Source organism: Danio aesculapii, chromosome 15, assembly GCF_903798145.1.
Source record: "Danio aesculapii chromosome 15, fDanAes4.1, whole genome shotgun sequence".
Classification (NCBI taxonomy): Eukaryota; Metazoa; Chordata; class Actinopteri; order Cypriniformes; family Danionidae; genus Danio; species Danio aesculapii.
This window is the reverse complement of record NC_079449.1, coordinates 10,473,851-10,492,727: the sequence shown is the minus strand read 5'-3', so window position 1 is coordinate 10,492,727 and position 18,877 is coordinate 10,473,851. Positions and strand designations below refer to the sequence as shown.

Genomic DNA, 18,877 nt, shown 5'->3' with positions numbered 1-18,877 from the left:
TTGCAGTGTGACCTATTCAATGATGATATATTGTATTAAATGATAATATATTGGAGCGCCTACAGGATTTTATTCCAAGGTACGCTCAGATCCAGCACAGTGCAGTAAGGATATTATAACTGCCTGAATGTAGATTAGACCAGTTTTTAACCAGCTTTGATAAAGATGGCTGAGAGTACACTCAGCCTTGGATAAGAAACCCAAGCTGTTGAAGCTGGCTTCTGCTGATGAAACTGCAAACTATCTTCAGTAAATCATCTTCATCTGACAGACTGGTCATTCTTTGGGTCAAACTGCAAAAAATCCCTACAACACACATACATGCATACACACATGCATGCATACATACAGTGCTCACCCCATTTTGAAAATCTATTTTTTTATTGATTTTTTTTTTTTGTGAATAATGGTGCATCTAAACAGGTTTATGAAATTCATATATTTATTAAAATAATATTTTAGTCATCGAACATCTTTAGAAATACAAAGATAATACATTTAAATAAAATATTGCAAAAACAATTACAAGCAATTTCAACTGTTTTATTTTTTGTTTCTTTAGATTTTTGCTCTTTTTTTTAATGGAATATTTTTCTTTTACCTATAAAATTGGGCTGTTGATTTTTGGACTGTTATCATAAGTTATTTTGTTAGATTTGTTCCAGATTTGGCATCATATTCATATTTTACATATTTTACATATTTACCCTGCTGAAAAATCCAGCTTAAACCAGCCTAGGCTGGTTTTAGCTGGTTGACCAGCCTGGTTTTAGAGGGGTTTTGGCCATTTCCAGGCTGGTTTCCAGCTATTTCCAGCCTGGTCTTAGCTGGTCAGGCTGGAAAATGACCAGCTAAATCCAGCTAAAACCAGCCTGACCAGCCTGGTTTAAGCTGGACATAGCTGGTTTAGGCTGGTCTCCTAGCCTGACTAGGCTGGTCAAGCTGGTTTTAGCTGGTCGTCTCCAAGCCTGACCAGCTAAGACCAGGCTGGAAATGGCTGGAAACCAGCCTGGATGTGGCCAAAACCCCTCTAAAACCAGCCTGGTCGACCAGCTAAAACCAGCCAACCAGCCTAGGCTGGTTTAAGCTGTTTTTTTCAGTAGGGTACATATACATATTATACATATTTTACAAATATTTTACATGCACAAATATAATATTTGAAAGCATCTGATTGAAAATATTAATTTAAATGAAAGATTTTTGAGGAGTGTACTCATATTTGCTGAGCACTGTATAGTGTGTGAGTAAATTAATTATGTAATATAAATAACATGTAAAATCAAGTATAAAATATTGCCAGGGTACATACAATTTAATTTGTATTTATTTGCCAACATGTTATTTTTTTTTCACAAGAGTATATAATTGAGAATATAAATAAATAATATAATAAACAAACAAATAAATAAATAAATCATTTTGTAGGGTGAGCAGCTGCTTGGGTCATGTGACCAGTCAGGTGATTTAGGAAGTTGTGATTTAGAAAGAAGTATGTGGATCTGCAAAGGTCAAACAACATATCAACTGTGTTTGATTCTCTCATCTATTGTTTTTGGAAGATTTTCTTTTAGTTCAACATCCAAATTGAACCAAAAAGGAGTCTAATCACCAGAGCAAACGAAACATCAGCAGTATGGATCACCAACCGTGAGTCCAAAACAATTCAAATAAAACCCATAATTTTGAAGGCCAGTCGATAAACCGCTATGCTGCACTTTAATATTTCACCTGTGTGATCTTCAAAGCTGGATCAGATATATCACGTATACATTGTGTGATCCTGAAACGCATTTGCATATTTTGGTCAATGTTTGACAACCACAAACAATACATCTACTGTTTTATCAAGCCGCAGTGTTTGAAAGCCATAAACAATACACCATGTTTGAATTCATCGTTACAATACTGATTATTTTTTGTGCTTTAATATATGTTTGTGCTTTGATATTTTGTCATGTGATGCATCTTTTAGAGCTACTGTAAGTGCTTTTTAGGTTAATGGAAAAATAGCTTTTATTTTTTGAACATGATGAATTTGGTGACCTCCTCTATTGTTTGTTTTGTTGTGCTCATAAAATATCATTTCAGTTTTGTAAACAATGTGGCAGTGTCTGGATTGTTCTTCCGGCTGCGTCATGCAGGGATCTGGAGATATAGTCCATATTTTATTGTGCATTTGATGTCTTATTCATGCAGACTGGCTGGTGAAGCCGTGCGGTGCCAGCTTTTTCAGTAAAAATCCTCTTTCAGGTATTCAGTTTTTTTCTCCTTTCCTCCTGTAAGACGACACGCACAGAGGATATTGTTTTTGTGATGATACCAGGTGTCACAGCGAGCTCTGTTGACAAAGATTTGTGTGTTTATGGCATTAGGGTGTCAGGTGGTGGGGAAAATCTCCACTTTCTGTGTCGCGCACACACTTTTTTCCCTGTTTTACTTGTTGGACATTGAAAGGATGGATTATAATTAAGGCTGTCAGTTTAATGCATTAAATGACTCTGATTTATATTAAAAATGATGCAATCAATCAACCTTCGACCTGTACATAAATTACCCTGTTATTAAATTATCATGAAATTTTCATCTTCATCTTTTGAATTGAAATCAGTGGGCTAGATCAATGATGCGCTTCTGTTTAACGTTTTGCAATTACAGCAAACAATATATGTACTTCTAGAAGTGCTTATTGTTATGCTATTAAATGTTTTTTTGACTGGAACTTTGATTGTGCACATTTAATTAACTTAAATTGCAGGATTTACAGATTTAATTTGGATGATTACTTGGCAGCCCATGTATTATTCAGACTTTTGTCCCCCATTTATTGACATTTCGAACTGTAATTTGAGTTTCATAAGTCACTTTTAAATCAGCCTGTATGTCTCACATGGAACAAAGAGGACTAAGTTGGTTCATTCAGTCATTCGTTTTATTTTAGGCTTAGTCCCTTTATTAATCAGGTGGAAATAACCGCCAACTTATCCAGCATATGTTTTACACAGCGGATGCCCTTCCAGCCACAACCCAACTCTGGAAAACACCCATACACACGCTTTCACTCACACACACACACACTACGGCCTATTTAGCTTATTCAATTCACATATACTGCATGTCTTCGGAGGAAACCCACACAAACACGAGAAGAACATGCAAACTCCACACAGACATGCCAACTGACTCAGCCAGGGCTCGAACCAGCGACCTTCTTGCTGTGAGACGATCGTGCTACCCACTGCGCCACTTTTCAAAATGAATGATTTATTATTATTATTATTATTATTATTATTATTATTATTATTATTATTATTATTATTATATTATTAGCACTGAAAAATATTTTTGGGGCTACTCATATTTTAACGTTTTCTTTTTTTAAAGGAATAATAATAGTTGTTGTTTTTGTTGTTGTTGTTGTTGTTATTATTATTATTATTATTATTATTATTATTATTATTATTATTATTATTAGCACTGAAAAAATATTTTAGGGCCACTCATATTTTTAATGTTTTCTTTTTTTAAAGGAATAATAATAGTTGTTGTTATTATTATTATTATTATTATTATTATTATTATTATTATTATTATTATTATTATTATTATTATTATTATTATTAGCACAGAAAATTTTTTTAGGGCCACTCATATTTTTACCATTTTCATTTTTAAAAGGGTAATAATAATAATAATAATAATAATAATAATAATAATAATAATAATAATAATAATAATTGTTTCTTTATTATTATTATTACTATTATTATTCTTATTATTCTTCTTATTATTATTCAATAATCATCAAACTGTTATTTTATGGCTGCTACTAATTTTTTTATGTTTAGTTTTTATAATAATAATAATAATAATAATAATAATAATAATTTCACAAAGTGTCTACATCTTTAACTGTGCAAATTACATGCAGTACAATTGCACAATTTTTTGTTTGTTACTTGCATTTAATTACTTCATACTATAAGCTTCATGATTACTAAAATATTTAATCCGTATAAAATGAAAATGGGAAAAAAAAACATAATCCACAAAATATTAATATAATGGATAGGTATATCTGATATTATTGTTATCCCATAAGATGTAATCATATAATTGCTGCTCCTCATGACCAAAACCAATGTGGACCAAAGCTCTTATTATGACAGTGTATGAAAGCCACTGTGTGTATATTGATTTACAAAACCCATTAAGACTGAACGAATCATTCAGGCATGAGCAGACTTGTTTCTATCTGGGGACCGGTCATAGTTTGAATTTCAGTTTGGCCACATGCAACTTTTCCCGAAGCTCTTGACTGATTTGGAAAACCCAAGCGCTCAGTTTGCCAGTTTTATAGTGACACTGTATACAGAGCGTTCATTCGTTGAATTATAATTCATAAGCCGGGCCACTCAAGGCTAATAATAGCCGTTGTCACAGCAGTTATTTCCTGTGTTGGAAGTTGCATGGCTCTGATTGCAGCAAATTGTAATTGGAATGTTAATCGCGAGCCAGATGGTAGCAATGCTAGATAATTATTAGTATTATTATTATTATTTCCGTGCATGCAAAGGCAAACAAGCAAATGGGGTTTGGGGCGGATTTGCAAAGCACACTTGTGCATGAAGTGGGCACAGGGTTTGGATTATGAAGACAGAACTGAAAAATGGAAAATCCAGCTGAGAAACTGGTGACAAAAGAGCCAGGATATCCAGCTATTTACTTTGATGCGTTGGATGAACTATAGAAGGAACTTCTATTACACTGTGAAGTGTTTTTTTTTTTAACTGTTTATCATCACAGTTCATCCATCATATACAAAAGGCAACTTATTAAAATGAACAAATTGCTTTCAGCAGACCATGGATAACCCAAAAAACTTGAGTCTTAATAGCAGTTTTATGTACTGTACTGTTAATCATATTTTTGCATTCTTTTTTTGAGATTTTGATCTTTCGTCCAACAACTTCTGATGTTGGAATCTTAAGCCGCTTTTCCACTATTGTGCCAAACTGTTTTTAGAACACTTTAGTACGGATAGGGTTGTTTCTCCACTGAGCCTGGAACAAACCGTTCTCGACCCGGAATTCTCGGCACGGTTAGACAACCGTGCTGAATTCTGTGTGTTGACGTTGCGGCTCTATTGCCAAGCTACCACAGCTGGCTCAGCAGAAGCGCGCTAGTCATCAGACATCCACAAGTAAACTACACTACATTTAATATAAAAAATTATACAGGTCTAAACCATACAGTTTGAAAAGGGTTTTAAAACCATAGAGCAGTCTCTGGCAGGAAAGGGAATCACTGGCTCAACACGTTCTTACGAACATATTTTATTTATTAAAGTTATTATTTCATTGCCTTGAATATAATTAACTATGTGTAACTACTAAGCCGTCATCTAAAATCTTAAACTAATAAGTCTATTATTTTATTCGTGGCTAGAGCTTGAATAATTTGATTGTTACAGCTTGACATTGTGTGAATGTTACCCCTATTACATCTATCAGACGTTGGATTTTGGTTGTCATACTTAATGAATAAATGTCAGTATATGACATTGGTGTAAGGTGTTGGCTCAACATCTTGGATTTTGGTCACGTTCTAACACAACCTAAAGTCAACCAAACATCAACATCATTTGACGGCATTATTGGATATAAAGACATTATTTGAGATACTGGCTAGAGATCAAATTTAAATCACCTGAAGTCACGACCTAAATCTAACCTAATATTAACATAATAATAATAATAATAATAATAATAATAATAATAATAATAATAATAATAATAATAATAATAAATAATAAAAATAATAATAATAATAATTCCTTTTATATAGTGCTTTTCAGGACACTCAAAGCGCTTTACACATTGGGGGAATCTCCTCATTCACCACCAGTGTGCAGCATCCACCTAGATGATGCAATGGCTGATTGGTGGAGATGAGACAGAGTGATGAAGCCAAGTATGATATGGGGATGGTAAGGAAGGGGATGGACAGAGGCCAGTTGGCAAATTTGGCCAGGATGCCGGGGTTAAACCCTTACTCTTTCGGTGTGTTGACGTTGCGGCTCTATTGCCAAGCTACCACAGCTGGCTCAGCGGAGGCGCGCTAATCATCAGACATCCACAAGTAAACTACACTACATTTAATATAAAAATTATACAGGTCTAAACCATACAGTTTGAAAAGGGTTTTAAAACCATAAAGCAGTCTCTGGCAGGGAAGGGAATCACTGGCTCAACACGTTCTTACGAACATATTTTATTTATTAAAGTTATTATTTCATTGCCTTGAATATAATTAACTATGTGTAACTACTAAGCCGTCATCTAAAATCTTAAACCAATAAGTCTATTATTTTATACGTGGCTAGAGCTGGAATAATTTAATTGTAACAGCTTGACGTTGTGGGAATGTTACCCCTATTACGTCTATCAGACGTTGGATTTTGGTTGCCATACTTAAAGAATAAATGTCAGAATTTGACATCAATATGACATTGGTGTAAGGTGTTGGCTCAACATCTTGGATTTTGGTCACGTTCCAACACAACCTAAAGTCAACCAAACATCAACATCATTTGACGGCATTATTGGATATAAAGACATTATTTTGAGACACTGGCTAGAAATCAAATTTTGGTCACCTGAAGTCACAACCTAAATCTAACCTAATATTAACATAATAATAATTCCTTACATTTATATAGTGCTTTTCAGGATACTAAAAGCGCTTTACACATTGGGGGAATCTCCTCGTTCACCACCAGTGTGCAGCATCCACCTAGATGATGCAATGGCAGCCATATTGCGCCAGACCGCACACCACACACCAGCTGATTGGTGGAGATGAGACAGATTGATGAAGCCAAGTATGATATGGGGATGGTAAAGAAGGAGATGGACAGAGGCCAGTGGGCAAATTTGGCCAGGATGCTGGGGTTAAACCCCTACTCTTTTGGGAGTCGGGACCTCCGTTTAACACCTCATCCAAAAACGGCGCTCACTGAGCAGTAAAGGGTCCCCATCAATATACTGGGGTGTTAGGACCCACACAGATCGCAGATGAGTGCCCCCTGCTGGCCTCACTAAGACCACTTCCGGCAGCAAGCTAGCTTTCCTATGTGAGCTCCCATCCAGGTTCTGACCGTGACCAGCCCTGCTTGGCTTCAGTGGCCAACCATGTGAGAGTTGCAGAAAGTTAGCTGCCAGCAAATTAGTGTTAGCATTATTGCTGAGAGCTAGCTGCCGGCTTATGTTAAAATAAACATACGTGTTAAAGAGACTCATAAAGTTGATGAATATTATAAAGTGTGTGCAGTGGTAAACTGTAAATGCTAAACCATCAAAGGAAACTTTAAGGTAGATCAATATCTGTAAGATGTCAATAATAATGATACAGTAAACCTTAAACTCTGTCAACAAAACAAATCATGTAAAGGAACCATCCATTGGTATTCAAGTACATATTGCAACATTACAAATTATGAAGTTGAATGACTACATTAGCCTACCCCCTGTGCTAAATATTCTTTCAGATGGGGTGCTAGTGGCTGGGATGCACAAGAAATGAAACCAAAAAGCCACTCTGGCAACATCCTTAGATTCTTTATATTTACAATCTAAAATAACCCAAAGGAATAAACTAATAAAATAAAAGTGAAACTCAAAAGAGCTTTGTCCACATATTTGCTTATGATGCTAATGTCACATTAAAACATTAATGTTGTTTAGCACAAAGCTAAATCCACCTCTCACCAGTTTCCCATTATGGATATGGATTATTTGCAGCACAACCTTATTATTTTGAATGTAAATTTTCAAAACCGGAAGTGATCTTATACTATGAAACGCAGTAGACACGTGTAGAAAAAGCTGGATATTGTGTCTGTTCTCTGTGCCTGAAGCAGATTTCAAGACTAGACCTCGCTGTGATGAGACTCCCGCTCTCCCTTTAGTCAATCGTCTGTCTTTCATGTTTCAGCATTTTGCTCTAACGAACCCAGCCGCTACACACATGCTCTTTTGATAACCTACATTGGCTGCTCTTTGCAGAATGTCTGTGTGTAAATTTTTTAAGAGGTTTAGCCGTGCAGTGCTGGTGAGGCATTCCTGGCACCGCTGCCACCGTTGGCACTCTCCGCACTCCATTTCCCTGTATCTTCTCTGTCTCTCCCTGTCCGTGTTTTGCCTTACCAAACTTTCTGTGCTTATCACGGCGCTGCACCCTGCTCCTGTTCGGACTGCGTTTATCCGTGGGGTTCTTGTCTGGGGGTGATAAGGCGTCAGGCTCACCCTTACATGGATCCAACGGCTCCTTCTCTCTGTGTTTTTCCCTTGACGTTCTCACACCACTCTTCCCACTTCTCCTCAGTCTATCTATCATCCTCCACATGGCTCATCTTCTTCTCTTTTGTTCTCAAATGCTGAAATAAAGGCGAAATGAGTTTGCGTAACACCTATCTACAAACTGTATAGACATATAGGCTCCTCAGGAGGCTTGACATTGATGGCAAGAACATTGAGGCATGTCCATTGTTTTGCTGTTCTTTAAGTTAATGTTACCCCATAGGTAATGCCCATTACAGTCAAAATCATAGCCCTCCAGTTTACAAACACAGCAACTTTAGAGAACCTAAAATCCTCCTGGGAGAAAAACTTAGTTGTTGAACTTACTGATGAACAATGGGAGATAGCCCTTGAACAGATCCACAGATCATAATTAAAGTAATACATCGTTTACATTGGTCCAAACAAAAACTAAGTGAGATATTTCCGGAAGTGGCCCCCACATGTGATTGATTGTGGGCTAGAGTAAGCATCACTGGCTCATGTGTTTAGGAGCTGCCCAAAATTATTATCTTACTGGGAAAATATTTTTCTATCATTCTCAAGAATATGCCATAAGCCGATAGATCCAGATCCCTTTTTTGCAGCTCTAGGCATTACTGATTTTGAGATAGCTAAAAACAGTACAGAACAAAATATAGTTCCATTTGTCAGTTTACTAGCACCAAGGTTAATATTATTAAACTAGAAACAGAAAGGTGCTCCTACTGTATATATATATTTAATATTATTAAACTAGAAACAGAAAGGTGCTCCTACTGTATATATATATATATATATATATATATATATATATATATATATATATATATATATATATATATATATATACATCTAATGAGGAATGTAATGAAACATTTGGAACTTTTAAAGACATAAATTCTACAGGAAATTTAAATTGAAGAGGATCAGACTAATTTAGATTAAAACTGAAGATCAGTATTTTGTTTCTGTTTTATTTATTGTACTTTAAGGCTCGTACACACCGGGACACTTTTCGTTTGAGTTTATCGCCAGCGTTTTTTGAGACGTTTTTCAAGATTTAAACCCAATCGATTTTTCACTGGCGTCGAGCAGAAAAGTCTGCAAAATCACTCCGTGACGTTAGATGGCGCTACACAACAAAAGTTGACACGCTTGTTATTAGTTACTGGCGATTCCAACAAGCATGGATGGATGGAAGTAGCAGCTCCAGCTCTAGCGATTAAGAAATGATTATTGTTCACCAGTGCAATAAGCAGCTCCATGTTCATATCGCCTCTGGGCATCTTTTTCAATGTGCACTCGCATTGACAGTTTTGTGCTTGAGCGCCTCCAACTGCTGTTTACTGTAACTTCAGCAGCTCTTTGCATGTGAACAAAAGTGCCAATCTGATTGGTAGAGAAGCTTTTGATGTAGCGCGTTAAAACAAAAAACGAGCAAACAGAACGTTTTGCGCGTTGGTGTGCATGATCATTTGGCGCCCTATATTTAGTCACGAGTCGTTGAAAGTTGAAGGAAAACGCAAACAAAGGTGTCCCGGTGTGCACAGGCCTATAAGTTTTTTTTTTTTTCTTTTTTATTATTGACTGTTTTATTGATTATTTTAGTTATGTATTGTTTGTATTTTGTATCTTTTGTTGTCAATTGTTGTGTAAATGTTTGTAGGTCGGAATTTGTAAGTCATTGTGTTTGAATGCAAAAAAAAAAAAAAAACAGTAAAGACATTTACAGTATATATAAAAAATTACTAGCTCTCTTGTGATTTAAAAAAATATTTTCCAAATTATGTTTAAGAGAGCAAGGCATTTGTCAGTATTTTCTGTAATATTTTTCCTTCGATTTTTTTTTTTTTTTTTTTTTTTTTTTTTTTTTTTTTTTTTTTTCAATGAATGCATTCAGATGTGTATTCATTTTTATTTTGAGTAATAAAAAAAAACAGAAATTGGGGCGGAAAATATACAAGGGAGCTAATAATTCAGGATGGCTAATAATTCTGACTTTGTATTTCAGCATCACAGGAGTACTTAAAGAGACGGTTCACCTAAAAATGAAAACAATTTAGGCTAATTAACTCACCTTTATACAGTCAGTACTATGGTTGTCAAATTTATCGAATTCGTTATCAATCGATAAAAAATATGTCTACATTTTCTACAAACATTTGTGCATTTTGTTGAGCATGTTCTTAAATGCTGCTGTTTGGCTATTGTCTTCATGTGCTCAACAGAAATGACTGTGATTGGCTCTGAAGGTCATCACTTCACTGATGTTTACCAAGTGCAAACACCGATATAAGGATGCTGGAGCGTTTGAAAACCTATTCAAAATCTTCAAACTCAAATCCTCGGCTAAAAATTCAGTGCATTCCTAATTATTACCCCCAATAACAGTCTTGAGTGCATTCACAACAGTCTAAAGTCTCAGCTTCCTGTTGCACGTACTGTAAGTCAAATATTATCAAGCTGTGATTGCAGAATGTGATTATTGTTGCACATGTAGATGTTTTCTTTTTATGCATGCAATAGTAATTTTCATTTAAGTGCAAACAATTTAAGGCTGATTATACAAAGTGAAATTAGTGCTTTTAGAGAATTGTGCTTTCTATTTAAAAACACATAGTGATATATTCTGTTTATAAGTAACACGTGTATGTATAAAGATATGTTGAATGAATTAATAGTATTTTACTTTCTTAACAAAGGGGGGGGGGGGGGGGTATGGGGGTTGGGGGGTTTGGGTGACATACAAGTTTTCTAGCACAATGAAAATGTGTGGTTATTGATAACATTTATTTTTTTCTCATCCCAAGATTGTAATTTTCCGTCTTGTGCATTTGGTAATACAATAATTATCAACTTATGCAAATAAGCCTTCCTTTATCAGACAATCACTGTTCTTTTAAATCACAGAGCACAGTGAGAGAGACTTTCTTTTCGCAGGCTGTGGCATTGAGTTTGTCCTCACGTCACAAGGCCTTGGCTTTTTACAGCTTTGGCTTTGTCACCCTTCATGTTACGCTTTTGGTGAATACAATAGATTGAGATTTGATTGTGGAAAATGACATAAAATCATTCATGGTGTGCTCAGGCTGTCCTGAGGTGAGGAGTAAAGTGTGATGATGAACAAATGCACCTTATGTAATCTTTCCAGTGTTGCCAAGGGCTTGCGGTGCTGTAGTTTTCTGAGAAAGCCTTTTGAAGAGTCTGTACATCTGTTCGGTGGCCTTCAGCTTTGCAGTTAAAGCCACACATGCACCAAACCTTATAGTTTTAAATCCATTTATGCTCAGTGGATGAGTAGAGGATACAGAACTTATGTCAGGTTTTACTGCCGCCACAAAAAGTTTGTCTTGGTTAAGGTGTTTCTTTTCGCGTGTGTCTCTCAGGATCAGATTTATCTGTCTTCATTCAGTTTTACAGCATATTTACATTAGGAACAGATGCTTTTTCTCAGTCAGTGAGGCTGTAATTATACTGCCATGCTTCTTCTGATTTTTCAAGAGAGGTGATGAGCCAAATGGAGAATGCTTTTCTGTGAATTGGAGTGTGTGTGTGAAGATTTGAAGATGGTTGCACATTTTTGCGATCCCACCCCTGTTTAAGACTGTGTGTAATTTCTCTGTATCAATTAGCCTTGTCCAATTAAAAATAATAGACAAATCAGGACGTAGACATTATGGTGTGTATTAGAGATAAGATTAAGGAGTTTATTGGTTCTGGTTATGAGTCCTCTTAATGATTATGGTTCCTTAATGTTACAATTAATTATTATTTTAGCACCTTCGAGTAACCAACTCAATTAACGATTGCCTGTAAAAATGCAGAACCATTTCACAAATATGATTATTATAATTGATAAATTCATGTATATATGTATGTGTGTGTGTATATATATATGTGTATGTGTGTGTGTGTATATGTGTGTGTATATATATATATATATATATATATATATATATATATATATATATATATATATATATATATATATATATGCTCTTCAGTGTGTTTTGGCTTTCAGCAGTGAGATTTAAACTAAACCGCACTGAACTAAACTGAACTTTAACTCTGAAAACTGGACTGTCGCAGTTTCAATTTACTATAACTTCTATGTTAAGCTGCTTTGACACAATCTACATTGTAATAGCACTATAGCAGTGGTTCTCAAACTGTGGGACGTGTACCACTAGAGGTACGCAGGCTTCCTTCTAGTGGTACATGGAGAAATCGCTGAATAATTAAAGTAAAAAAATGAACACACTTTTAACCATTTGACACGTACGACAACACTGATGTGATCACTAAATTAATTTTAATAGGTTAAACCTTTTATTTTATTTATAATTTTCTAATGTTTGTTGCATGTATTCCATCATTTGAAGCTAATTTCCTCCCCATATTTGTAACGGTTGTTGGGGGCGTGTGCCATATTTTTATATCCCAATGTTGACAGGTATGGTTTAATCAGTTTCTTTTCTGACACAAAAAGCCTACTCTAACGTGCAGTAAGCAGATCTAATTTCCAATTTAAATATGTCAATCCAATTCATATATCTAAAATATATCTAAAATTTTTAGTTTAGATTTCAAATTTAAAAAATTAAATGTTTAGATTTCAAAGATCTACAAATAAGTCATATATACATGCATCATATATTTCAAAATTGATCAAAAAGAGTTTATATATGAATATGATGCCATATAGCTTATATTTATGAGGTCAAAGGAACATTTCCAGGTTTTGATGAATAGATTATGATAATACTTTACATTTAAGTACAGCAGTTTTCTTTTAACTTTTAAACAGTGCCATTTTTAATGAACTTTTAAAAGCACATTTTAATTTAAACTTATGAACTGACGATCCCTCGGTTCCAGCTCGCATTTCAGCCTGCCTGTCATACATTTCACACTGGATGTAAGATCATCATCTCCAGCTTAACCTCATGAAAACGGAAATGCTTGAAGTTTCTGCCAACCCGACTCTTCACCATAACTTTTCAATCCAGATGGACGGAGCAACCATCACTGCATCCAAAATGGTAAAAAGCCTTGGAGTAACAATTGATGACCAACTGAACTTCTCTGACCACATTTCTAGAACTGCTCGATCTTGCAGATTCGCACTCTACAACATCAGAAAGGTCCAACCCTTCCTATCTGAACATACAGCTCAACTCATTGTTCAAGCTCTTGTTCTCTCCAAACTGGACTATTGCAACTCTCTGCTGGCCGGGCTACCAGCTAGTTCTATCAAACCTCTTCAGCTGCTTCAGAACGCTGCAGCACGAGTGGTCTTTGATGAACCCAAAAGAGCACATGTCACTCCGCTACTCACCCGTTTGCACTGGCTGCCAGTTGCTGCCCGCATCAAATTCAAAGCTCTGATGTTTGCTTACAAAGTGACCTCTAGCTTGGCTCCTTCATATCTGCTCTCACTTCTGCAGATATATGTGCCTTACAGAAACTTGCGTTCTGTGAATGAACGTCGCCTCGTTGTTCCATCCCAAAGAGGAAAGAAATCACTTTCCCAAACTCTCACATTCAATCTGCCCAGTTGGTGGAATGAACTCCCTAACTACATCAGAACAGCAGAGTCACTTGCTGTCTTCAAGAAACGACTAAAAATGCAACTGTTTAGTCTCCACTTTCCTTCCTAATCTGCAACTGCCTCTCTGGCTATACCACTAACTGTGCCCTCTCTCTCTCTCTCTCTAAAAAAAAAAAAAAAAAAAAATTTTTTTACTAATGCTTTGCTTCTTAGACTTTACACACCTGAAACTTGTCTATAGCACTTGTTCACTGCTGCTCTTATAGTTGTGTGAATTGCTTCCTTGTCCTCATTTGTAAGTCGCTTTGGATAAAAGCGTCTGCTAAATGACTAAATGTAAATGTAAATGTAAACACTGACATTTTATTTATTTTTACCTGTAAGCACAGTGCTCTAATGTTAAAACTATTTATAATGTTTAAAGTGGCTGACAATAATAAATATTCATAATAATAAGAATTAATCTGCCACATTTTTTAACTGTGTAAAACTGTAGCTGTTTAATTAGGCCTGCTACGCCACTGTTTTTCAATGCTGGTCATTATGTTGGTACTATGTTGGAGATTATTTTTTTCTCAGGTGGTACTTGGTGAAAAACAGTTTGAGAACCCCTGCGCTATAGAAATAAAGATGAATTGAAAAAGAGTTAAAGAAAATATTCTTATAGGTAAAGCATAATGTCATGACAGATAATTCACAAACGTATTTGTAATGTTGTCTCTAACAGTGTTTTAGACACATGACATTAACCAGGCAACATGATGAGCAGAATCACTCTTAAAATGTTTTTAAATAATATAAAGGAATCTGTCTCCTTTGGTATATTGCATAAAATATTGGTTCATCTTGCACTGTGTATATAATATATGAGGCTGGCATGTACATGTGTGACATTAATCAGCCAGTATCCAATATTGGTTGCCAGATTAAAAATGCAAATAGAGATTATGCAGTATATGTGATTTATGTTAGATTGTGTGTCCACAAATAGGAAAAGCAAACATTAATAGAATATGGAGTCACGTTTGGATTTTGATTGCATTATTCACACCCCAGGCTCATAATCGGTACGTAGCCCTGCATACATTTCTGCACAGTGCGAAATACGTCCCAGGAGATATGCTTTTGTGCAGTTTTTCTTTTCGTAAATCCGCCAGAAGCTGCTGTGTATGCTTTTTCAGATCTCAAATTTATCTTGCGAGTGACATTTGCACCTGAAGCAGCAGTTTACTGACTGACTGACCGAATGACTGACCCACCGTCCTCCTTCCCTAAAGCCAACCGATAGTGTTTTCAAATGCACCGATTGATCTGCCCACTGCCTCCCTAAACCCAACCGACAGTATTTTCATGGGCGCCTGATTTTTACCACGTTTTATTTACTAGTTTATTTGATCTTTTGTTTTTGTTTTACCTGCTTTCTGGAACTGATCTTTGCCAGACTCGAACCCCATCTTCGCAGTCAACTCCTCTTCACGTCTCAAGTCCGCCGATGTATGCGGCGGGCCACTGAACGAACTGGTAACAACAGAAAAACTGTCCATATGGAGGTAAGTGGTCATTTGTTAGCGCGAAAAAAAAAACAGAAGTCATCAGCGGTGGCGTCATACCCCCCGCAGCATTAATTTTAAAGAGAAAATGCAGCCATACATAGCTCTGGCTACATAATTCGCGCTGTCCAGAAATGTATATGTGGGTACCTTTTAACAATGAGCCTGTTTTAAGTATTTATTAGAATTTATGGTGATTCTGAAAACTGATAGATCCCATACAATTTAATTTTTGGGTAAAAAAACAACAACATCCATGTTAGAGTCATTAGTTTCTGAATCGAACTGCACAGATTTTGAGGTTTCCTTTGTTGTTGCCTGCAACTAGCATGAACGATCCAATAACACTGCTTTGTTTGCTTAATGTCTTTATATTATTTTATGGAGCTTAGGCTTCTGTCTCTCATCACATTCAATTGAGACAGCAAATTTGCAACTCGGCTAAAGCAATTTCTTTTGCTGTGGTAGTGTAGATTCGGTGGAAGCACAGCAACTGAATTGAGGTGTAGAGAACACTGTCAATTTTTATCAGTCTTGTCACTGCATCTGGATCTGCAGAATAATGACAGACGTTCCAAATCCTTTAACCTAGCAAAATGTCTTATTGATTATTAACTTCCAGCACTTTTTTTTGTAAATATAAAATGTTTTTTGAATAAGAACTGTTTCCCAAAGCTAGTGTGTATATTTGTAGCTTTTAGAGGAAGCAGTAAATGTTTCTGTCTACTTGTGCAATATTACAGTTGTGTCCCTCAAGCAGGGGGAGCTGAAATGCTTAGTCGCTGACATTTAAAAGAAGCAGCCAAAGAGAAACTTCTTTTGCCTCTCAGGGAATCATTTCGGCATCAAGTTTCTTCATACTCGAACAGGCATGATGAGAAACGTTCTTCAGGATGTGCAAAGCAGTAAGATTGAGTGCCATATTTATTCTTTATCTAAGGTTTGACTGTGATGGAAGGGCACCATCGGAATATGCGTATTTCTGTTCATATAGCAAAGAGCCTATACTTCAAGGCATTTTGATTGACACAAATGCAGCCAATCAAATGATTTGTAGATGCACCACAGTGGTTGAAAGAAGAAGGTCATCTAGCGCTCATCATAAATCGAGACTTATTCGTGTAGATAACAGGAAATGTTTTCATATGTCATTGTTTGCTGTAACTGTCAGCCGAGCCGTCACTAATAGCTCCGCTGCCGCTACAGACGTTATTTATGCGCTCTATATGAATCCAAATGATGATAAATCTCATGCATGTCTTGCACACCCTAAAACCCAGTGAGTGTTCACCCTGTGACAGCAGCTTGGCAAAAATAACAGTCTTTAGCGCAAGCGTTTTGCATGTGTGTGTGTGTGTTGGAGAGTTTCAGGCAGTGTTCATTTGCATGAGCCCCCTGAGGACGTTTAATGCTACTAACTTTCCCCAAGCCGAGAACCAGCATGTTTAGGCAAACCTGCTGACTATTGCAATGTCCAACATCACTCCTTCTCTTATCTCCCAGAGTCTCTCGCTTGCTCTACCTCACTCTCTCTTTCTCTCGCTCTCTCACGCTCAGAGTTGAAGCAGAGAGTGTTATTAGTCTTTAAAGAGCTTCTGCTGCTGTTATGATCAGAGCTCCAGGATTAGCGCTGCTGTCACCACATTGCATCTCTCTGCCGTCCTGCCCTCACTCTCCCTCTCTCCTGGCGCATCCCTTGTGACCCACGGTGCATGTTACGCTGTTACTTCCTCCCCACCTCCTTCCCCTCTCTGGAAACTCCTGCACGCCGACGAAGACACGCATTCTGCTAAAACAAGCAGAAGATTCTCACCGTGGACTGGGACAGATTCACTACTGCGGGGAACTGTTTGGAGAGCGGTGGCAGCAGCGTGAGGGAGTACGCGTGTGTGTGTGCATGCATCCGTGCGCATGTTTGGAGGGTAGACAGAGCTGCGCTGTGCTTCTCTCTCGCTCGTTCTCTCTCTCTCGGATGATGAAGGATCTGGATCGCTTATGATGGAGCTTGACTGAGAAGCGGCTCTCACTCTCACACGTGTGCTCTTAGACGGGCAGAGCTCGGGAGCTCTCGGCAGCGTGGCGGAGGCAGACACACACTCCTCACTTGCATCTGGACGGTGACCGATGACAGGACGTACAAGCCAGATTCCGCGTGCCCCTCGTGCTCCGGCGAGCATACACACGGGCAGGTGAAGGACCTTCACCTTTCGCCCCCGAGACCTCTGGAGATGTTCCTCCTCTCTCCTGCAAGACTCACTTTGTTTCTGTTGGTCTTCCTGGATGTTCCTCATCCGTCCCTTCAGGGCAGGAATAAGGGCAGATGGAACAAGGGGGGTAAGTTTCGGGAAGACTTTTTTACCTTGTTGTGCTCTGAAGTCCTTACTGTTTTCCGGCTGGATTGATCTGAGAGTGATCTGGGGTTTAATTCTCATGAATGACTCTTGTGGAAAACTTTCGTTACTCTTGCGAGGTCTATTATTGTCATATGTCAAATCATGAGTTTATAAAGTTGTATTTGCCTGCCTTGATGGGTGGAGATTGAAAGCTGTCCAACTTCATGGATGACATTGCTGTCATGCATCGAGATAAAGTCCCCTCAGCAGTATGTTTCCCCATTACGTGTGCAGATGCTACTCAGCTAAAAGCTTGCCCACCGCACTGATAGAATTTCACTTCCTCTGCGCTCTTCTGTCAGAGGTTATTGGGCTTCGAGAAAGCTGTCCAAGTAGACAGCGAGGGAAGACAAACCCCTTGAGAATTTGGAGTCCTTTAGACCATGTGTAGGGAAACGCTGATTCTGTTTGCAGAGATATCTATGCCAGTGTGCTAAACCATAACCCTTGTTCCCAGTGCTGTGATTGTGGTGTAAAGTCCTGTTTTACCAGGCTGTGGAGGAGTGTTAATAATTCAAAGCAGACCCCCATTCTATGGGAGAACTGCTCTCCCCCTTCTCAGGCAGCATCTAATCCCCTTTGTGGGATTAACGGGAGAGCCGTAATCTTAGCGAATGCTCCTGGCGAAGACTCACTGTTGCTCATCCGAAGCCCATGGGTGTCGCAAGCGCTACAGACTCTTGTCTTCAAAGATCTGCCAGTCCTGCGATCCTTTGGCGAATGAATCTCCCCTGTAACGGCTCTGCGGTGACTGTTCCTCATCTCCCCTGTTGTATCGGCACGTTCGCCTCCAGACTGCGTTCCTACACATGCCTGCCTTTTTTCCCCCTTTCAGATTGTTTCATGCAGAGATGGAGCTGGTGGGTGTATTCTTCTGGTTTAGCAGGTGTCAGATGGACTTCAAAGCTGACTCGCATCTTGAGTGCTATCTGGTTGAAAGGTTATAAATCTGACTCAAGGGTTAGTCAGACAGATTCATACTCGTGTTCATATTATGTGTATGTTAGACAAGGTTTTAAAGAGAGGGTTCAGTCAGAATTG

At 37.5% G+C, this 18,877-nt stretch overlaps 1 protein-coding gene across 9 annotated transcripts in view; it reads left to right on the top strand.

Annotated features, from left to right (window-relative positions):
- Nucleotides 1–17,103: 17,103 nt before the first annotated feature.
- The window catches only part of robo2 (roundabout, axon guidance receptor, homolog 2 (Drosophila)), a 687,764-nt gene continuing 685,990 nt past the window's right edge, over nt 17,104–18,877 (top strand). For 5 of the 9 annotated variants that reach the window (XM_056473160.1, XM_056473157.1, XM_056473158.1 and 2 more), the window contains exon 1: nt 17,104–17,777. In XM_056473160.1, coding sequence (XP_056329135.1) covers nt 17,672–17,777 — 106 coding nt within the window. In that variant the 5' untranslated portion in view covers nt 17,104–17,671. The remainder of the gene's footprint in view (nt 17,778–18,877) is intronic. The other 4 variants (XM_056473165.1, XM_056473168.1, XM_056473164.1 and 1 more) reach the window with 1 other exon arrangement.